This window comes from Penaeus japonicus, unplaced genomic scaffold (genome assembly GCF_977035675.1).
Source record: "Penaeus japonicus unplaced genomic scaffold, GWHDUDI00000001_assembly GWHDUDI00000014, whole genome shotgun sequence".
NCBI lineage: Eukaryota > Metazoa > Arthropoda > Malacostraca > Decapoda > Penaeidae > Penaeus > Penaeus japonicus.
The window spans coordinates 35,726,322-35,733,821 of record NW_028234416.1 but is presented as its reverse complement, the minus strand read 5'-3'; the positions used below and the strand labels follow the sequence as shown (position 1 = coordinate 35,733,821).

At 49.2% G+C, this 7,500-nt stretch overlaps 1 protein-coding gene across 2 annotated transcripts in view; it reads right to left on the bottom strand.

Annotated features, from left to right (window-relative positions):
- Exn (Ephexin) overlaps positions 1-7,500 on the bottom strand; it is a 250,353-nt gene that overhangs the window by 90,544 nt on the left and 152,309 nt on the right. For both annotated transcript variants that reach the window (XM_086544184.1, XM_043023327.2), the window contains 3 exons: positions 4,200-7,500; positions 3,588-3,737; positions 2,910-3,093 (listed from right to left, as the gene is read on the bottom strand). The exon at positions 4,200-7,500 is cut by the window's right edge and continues 1,934 nt beyond it. In XM_086544184.1, the coding sequence (XP_086400310.1) occupies positions 2,910-3,093; positions 3,588-3,737; positions 4,200-7,500 (3,635 nt within the window). The remainder of the gene's footprint in view (positions 1-2,909; positions 3,094-3,587; positions 3,738-4,199) is intronic.

The following is a 7,500-nucleotide window of genomic DNA, read 5'->3' as shown; positions in this document are numbered from 1 at the left end:
GAATAGTAATGAAAATATATTCAGTGAGTGTCGGCTGCCTTGAAGGGGCCACTGACGCCTCTTTGCGTCTTGTGCACGCAGCTGGTTTACGTAAGAGGGGGAAGGAGGGGGTGAGGGAGGGAGGGAGAGTGAGAAGAGGAGGAGGAGGGGGGTGACGGAGGGAGGGGGGGAGGGAAAGGGAGAGGGAGGGAGGGAGGGAGAGTGAGAAGAGGAGGAGGAGGGGGGGGACGGAGGGAGGGTGGGAGGGAAAGGGAGAGGGAGGGAGGGAGGGAGGGAGAGTGAGAAGAGGAGGAGGGGGGGGGGAGGGAGGGAAGGAGAGTGAGAGGAGGAGGAGGGAGTGAGAAGAGGAGGGAGAGAGGGAGGGAGGGGGGGGAGGGAGAGGGAGAGGGAGGGAAGGAGGGAGGGACGGAGAGTGAGAAGGGGAGGAAGGGGAGGAGGAGGGGGGGTGAGGGAGGGAGGGAGAGTGAGAAGAGGAGGGAGGGAGGGAGGGAGAGTGAGAAGAGGAGGAGGGGGTGAGGGAGAGTGATAAGAGGAGAAGGAGAAAGACGAAGGGAGAGGGAGGGAGAAAGGGAGAAGGGGAGGATAAGAAAATAAAGAGTGTAAGAACCAATAAAAGAAATCTATGTCAAAGAAAAGAAAAAGAACACCAAGAACCCAAACAGCAAAATAAAGGAGATAAACAGCAACTCCCGATCACCAAGCAAGAGCGAGAAGAGGAAGGAGAGAGAATCACGGATCCGCTGTCTACGTGAGGTTGCAGGATGTTTGGTCAGTTGCTCGACACGAGCTGATATTGCATAAGATGAGGAGGTCCTCAACTCGGAAGGATGTTTTGAAGAGGTAGATTTTTACCTCCGAGGACATCTGTGTGAGGGAGTGACGGGGCAGAAAAGAGTATAAGGAAGGGATTGAAAAATTAAAAAACAAGAAAAATAAAAGAAGAAAAATAGAGAAGAATATATAGAATATATAGAATATATAATATATATATAATATTAAATATTATATATATAATATATATATAATATAGTATATTTATTATATATATATATATTATATATACATATACATATACATTATACATATATATATATATATATATTATGATATATATATATTATATATTACATATATATATCTTATATATATATAATATATATATATATGTGTGTGTTTGTTTGTGTGTTTGTGTGTGTGTGTTTGTTTGTTTGTTTGTTTGTGTGCGTGTGTGTGTGTATGTGTATGTTTGTGTGTGTTTGTGTGCTGTGTGTGTGTGTGGGTGTGTATGTGTGTGTGTGTTTGTGTGTGTGTGTGTGTGTGTGTGTGTGTGTGTGTGTGTGTGTGTGTGTGTGTGTGTGTGTGTGTGTGTGTGTGTGTGTGTGTGTGTGTGTGTGTGTGTGTGTGTGTGTGTGTGTGTGTGTGTGTGTGTGTGTGTGTGTGTGTGTGTGTGTGTGTGTGCGTGTGTGTGTGCGCCTCTATCTGCACACTAAGTACCATACTAAAGAGACAGACGCCTGTCGGAGGGTGCCAGGTACAGCACTGCACAGCTAATTACCGGTTGCAACATGATGCTAGTCAGCTCTCCTTTACCCAGTAAGGACAAGGCGCACGCTGCATCTTCAAGTATTAGCCACCGTCAACATATTCATCTTCTGACAAGTGCAACTGTGCAATGCAATCCAAAAAGAGAGAGGAGAAAGGAACAAGGATACTGACTTTAGGGGGAACTGGAAGGAACGAGATCATTTTTGAATAGAATGAATAAACAGAGATACCGCTGAGGCTGAAGGAAAGGGAGATGGCAGAGAGAGACACGTATAGAGGTAAATAGAGGCAGACAGAGAGGGAAGACGGTATTCGAGAAACTATAATAATCACTTTAATTACAATCATTACCGTCATCACTGTTGATATCATCATAATACAAAAATAATAACAAAGTTATCTCATAGATATGGCTATCTCATAGATCTGCCTAAGAATAAGCAAAAAATAATAATAATAAATAATAATAATAATAATAAAATAAAACAATTAAAAAGATAATAATGTAAAGAACAGCTAACGCATTATGTCTAAATTAACGTCCTGAAATTAAGCCACGACGTCAGATGGAACCCAGAGTAACATGTTGACAACTTGTTAGATCAGCTGTGTTGGGGTACCGCGTGTCAGCCACACCCAGTCACGCCATATAGACAGATTATAATTGGACAATTTAGGTAAACTATTAAGTGTTTCTGCATAACCTGGAAATATGATGTGGTTTTCATTTTGCAATAAATGCTCTCCTCTGTATCTAGATCCTGAACCCACAGGAATTCAGATGTACTTATTTAATTATGAATGAGATTATATAATTTATGGTGTGTGTCACAACACTCCCAAATCGCATTTGTATCTTTGAAGCAGAAATCACCATCAGTTTTACATTCTTGGGTTCGAGATGGTGGGAGAACTATTTATATATAATGACACATAGATGATTTTGACGATGAGTTTGTGTATCTTCAAAAGTCAAGAAAAATAAATAATATAGTGCAAGTCAGCGAGAAATAAAGCAGTCACAGATGAGCTTAAAACTACCTCATAGAAAACGGATCCGATTACAGGCTATACTATTACAGCGTAAAAAAAATTGCCGTGATATAAGTTTTGTTAGTACTTGAAAGTCACTTGGAAAACAGATATTTCTGATAACCAAATTGATTATATGGACATCAGGTTGTCAGGACAAATAATCGACTAAACCGATAACTAAACACCTAAACATTTCCCCCAACAAATAATCAGGTAAACAAATATACTAACAAAAGCACCGAACATTCAGAGACAAGAAACGCACAAGAGACACACAGATAAACACAAGACAAAACATCCCCGTAAAACAACAGAATCTCGCTACTCACAGAGGGATCTGAGTGGTGATGCAGACGGGCGGGCCTGTGCTAGTGTCAGTCTCTGTGTCGCTGACGTCCATCCACTCGTCTGACGTCTCGCTCTTGCCCTCCGTCGGCGACAGCGAGGGCGAGGGGGCGCCTTCCCCTCCCATCAGCTCCCCGCCGTGCAGACTCAGAGGGGCGACGGGGGCACCTGACGAAGGATCGCAGGGAATGAGGTCAAAGGAAGCTGGGTCATGTTAGGTTAGGTTGGGTTGAGTTGGGTTGAATGGAGGAATTTAGGTTGGGTTAGTTAGGGTGGCTCGGCTTGGCTTGATTTAGGTTGGGATTTGGTTGGGTTAGGAGAGGGCAAGGAATTCCTATAGTTTTCATATCATATAATGACCTGCTGTTGAATGTCTGTGTAATAGAGTAAAGCAGAATAAAGTAATGAGCTGATATACAAGCTAGAAAGACACAACGGAGAAAAACTTCTTTTGAAATTATGAATAAGACTTCAGATTCCTATAATTTTCTTTAAAATATCCCTATCTGAATTCTTTCGAAATGAAAGAAAGAAAAGTATGCGTGAAAATGCACACGCAAGAACTATAAAACAAAAATTAATTACAGTCAATACAAAAAAGGGAAAAAAATATATATAGACTAAAAACAACACATGAATCAAAGCAATCTGACAGCACCCACCTCCATATATCCTAGTGTGGACGCTGGATCCTGGGGTGCTGGGCGTCGTGGGCGTGGTGGGCGTGAGGGCGGGGGGCATGGCGTCGAGGATGCCTCCGATGCGTGTTAGTTTGTACGAAAACACTTCGTGGACACCATCTTCCGAGTCGTCTGAAAGCAGTGGGACGGTTGAGTGAGTCACCCGAGGAGGATTGTGCGGGGGGGGGGGGGGGATTTGCTAACTTTTCGGTGTAATGCAGGGTCAGATGAATACAAAAATAGAATATGTTTGTGTGTAAGTGTGTGCATACATATATACATAAATACATATATAAATACATAAACACACACACACACACACACACACACACACATACACACACACACACACACACACACACACACACAACACCTAACACACACACACTCTCAACACTCACACACACACACTAACACTACACTCCACAACATATATATTATATATATATATATATTTTTTTATATATATTATATATTTAATTATATATATACATTGAAGAGTCCTGAACAGATTATGTTTCTGCACAATTTAAAGTAGTTACGTAATAAGCCAGAATATCGCCATCCCTCTGCAGCGACATTGCCTGGACCCACCTTGACTGCCGTCGAGCGAGGCGTCGTCCCCGTCGTAGATGGCGTTGTCGATCTGCATGGGCTCCGCGCGGTAGGTGGGCGTCTCTGGCTCCGGCACCTCCTCGATGCTGCAGACGCCGGGCTTGCCCTGCGGCGGCACCCCCGGCGGGTACACGGGCTCGTACGAGTGCGAGTTTTGCGACGCGTTGTACATGGAGATTTCGTCGTACATGTAGCTGATGGAGTCGAGCTGGTCCTCCCGCACCACCGCGAACTGCGCCGTCACGATGCCGCCGTCGCAGTCGTCGTATTGGCTGGAGTCCGAGCGCGGAGGGTTGACGGGGTCGTAGCCCTCGGAGGGAGGTCTGATGGTGTCGTACCCCACGGTGGAGGGCGCCCGGATGTCGTCGTACCCGCAGGAGGACGGGGCGCCGATGTCGTCGTAGCTGACGGCGCTGACGGCGCCTATGTCATCGTAGGCCAGAGTCTGCGTGTCCTCCGAGCCCTGCTGGAGCTCAGCGTAGTTGTGGCCTTCGGAGGACACCTCCTTGCCCCTGCTGGACGGAGATATCTTGCCGTACCTGTCCATCCTGCCGTAGGTCCTCACGCCGATCAGCCTGGTGAAGGGCGAGCGCTCGGGCTCCGCGTCTTCTGGGACAGTTTCTTTCTTGTCGGAAACGTCTGAAGCCGCGGGCGCCTGCGCTCCGTCGCTCCACAGGAAGGAGGAGTTGGGCTTGATGCCGCGGTTCTCCAGCTTCTCGCGGTTCCGGTTCAGCTTCTCGAGGTCGGGCGCGTAGAGGTTCTCGTAGATGTTCTCCGTCTCGTTGCTGCTGTCGCTGTCGCCGTTGGACTGGTCGGAGGCCATGGAATCGTCGTTGAGGGCGTCCTGCGACTCCGAGATGCCGTCCGACTTCGACTCCGTGGGCGGGTCGGGGATGGGCGTCTTGGGGGGCGGAGGGATGGGCGTGGGCGTGGTGGCGGAAGACGGCGGCGAGGGAATGGGCGTCTTTGGTGGCGGAGGTAATGTCTTCGACTTCATGGAAGTTTTGGGCGTCTGGGGCTTGTCGTACAGACTCTCGGTGTCAAAGGTGAAGACCAAATCCTCTGACTTCTGCTTCAGGTCACGAGGAAGAGTGAGGCTGCTGCCTGACGCCATGCAGGAGGAGTCGCAAGTGGTCACGGTGGTGCTGCTTCCAGGCGTCGACGGCTCCTCGGCCTCCTTCGCGGCCTCGGCCTCTTCCAGATTCAGCTGTTCCAGGATCTTTTTGTTCTTCCTGCGATCTCGGCTTCTCGACCTCGATCTGATGGTCCACTTCCCGTACGTGTTATCGTCCTTCTCTTTTTCCTCTTTCTTCTTGCTCTTCCCGTCTTTCTTTGGCTCTTCACCTGAGGACTTCCTCTCTTCTTCTCTTCTCTTTTCTTCTTCTTTGCGCATCTCCTTTTCTTCTTTGGCTTTATCTTTATTTCTCTTCCGTTCCTGGCTCTTCTCTCGAAGTTTCTTGAAAGTGAAACGTTCATAAGTTCTTCCCTCTCTTTCTCTTCCTTCTTTTTTGGGCGAATCTGTCTTATCTTCGCCGTCTTTATCACCGTCTTCTGCGCTTTTCCCCTCCTCTGATCCCTGGTCTTTATCATCCTTCTTCTTATCCTTCCCGCGCTCTCTTGACCTTCCTCTTCGGTACCACTTTTCCCTGTCCGCCGACGGGGACCTGTTCCTCCTCTCTCTCTCCCTCTCCTCCTTCCTCTCCGCATCCTTTTCTTTGGTTTTCTTGACAGTGTTTTTGACGGCGGTTTTGACAGCAGTGTAGATGCGGCTCTCGTGTCCCCTGCTGGCGGACCTCTTTGACTTGGCCTCGGAGCACACGGAGCTGACCTCGGAGTGTGTGTCATCCATGTTGCTACTCGCGATGGACCGCAGATCAGCCTCGATGCTCTTGTCTTCTGGGTCTTCCTCGGGATTTCCTCTCCCTCCCTCAGAGTCGGCTTGCTCGTTGCCCGGTTTCCCTTCCGTCTCTAAGCCATCAATAATCCCCTTTTCCAAAGGTTCTGCCCCATCTTTGCTTTCTTCCTCTTCGCCTTTGGATGCAGCTGCACCGCCGTCCTTCTCGACCGCTGATGCAGCTGCTGCTTCCGATTGTTCGTCCTGGCTACTTTGGGGTGTCTCCTGCTCTAGGGAGGTGCTATTCTGAACCGCACTGCTTGGGCCTGGTTCTGGGCTCGCCTCGCCCGAACCCTTCACAACCACCGCGCTGTCCTCGCTCCTGAAGGTATCCGTTGATATGACAGTTTCAAGCGACGAGTCCTCCACGCCCGACGAGAGCAGGCAGGGGGTGGAGGTGGAGGCAAGAGACGTGCTGGGGAGGTTGGGAGACCCGGCCCCCGAGAGTCGATCTCCCTCGGTAGATATGCCGGAGTCCATGGAGTCTGACTTGGCGTGCCTCTCAGGTAAGGGAAACACCTGGTCGATCTCCGTAAGGATATTGATGGGCTGCTGAGGAAGCTGCCCCAAGACATCTGTCACGACGTCCCTCTGTGTCTTTTCGGAAGAATTTTTGGTCTTTGGTATGGTTGAACTGGTCTGTGCGAGGGCGCTGGGAACAGATGCCAAGTCCGCGGCAGAAGTGGATGGCTGTTCGGTGCCGGGCTGAGAGGCGCTTCTCAAACCACCGGAGGTAGAGGGAGAGGGAGAGGGAGAAGGCAGTCGACTCCTACACTTCTCCTCATCTGTGGACTTCTTCTCTGCCGCCTCGTCCTCGGAGTCGTCTGTTTCTCCCTTGAATTTCCCTGATGACAGAGCCGTCTTAATCTTCTCGCACACCTTCTCCTCGTCGGTCTTATTGTCGCCCAGCTTCTCCAGGAGGGACGCGGGGCTCTTCGTCTGCGGAGACTTCTTGGGCGACGGCGACCTCGAGGACCTGGCAGCGTTCTTCCTCGCGCTGGGATCTGCCCTTTTCTCCTCTCTGTTCTTCTCTTCCTTCTTACTCTTCTCATCCATTAACTTCGCACCTTCGGGTAAATCCTTGGCCTCTGGCTCAGCCCTCGCGGCCTTCGGTCTGTTCTTCAGTCTGATGCTGGCTTGAGGACTCCTCTGCATTCTCGCCTTCTGTACGGACACGTGGCCCAGAGGAAGCTCAGACTTGACCGCCGGCGCCCCCGCTTGGTTCTGAGATATGATGGTGTTGAACTTGTTTGCCAACGTGGCGACAGTGCTCGGTTTGATCGTGACGCTCAAGCGATATTCAGCCTTCCTCGCATTCTTCATGTCCAGCCTGCCGTTCTTCGAGTCCTTCCTTCGAAGCTTTACCGCCTGAGTCTTCACAAAACT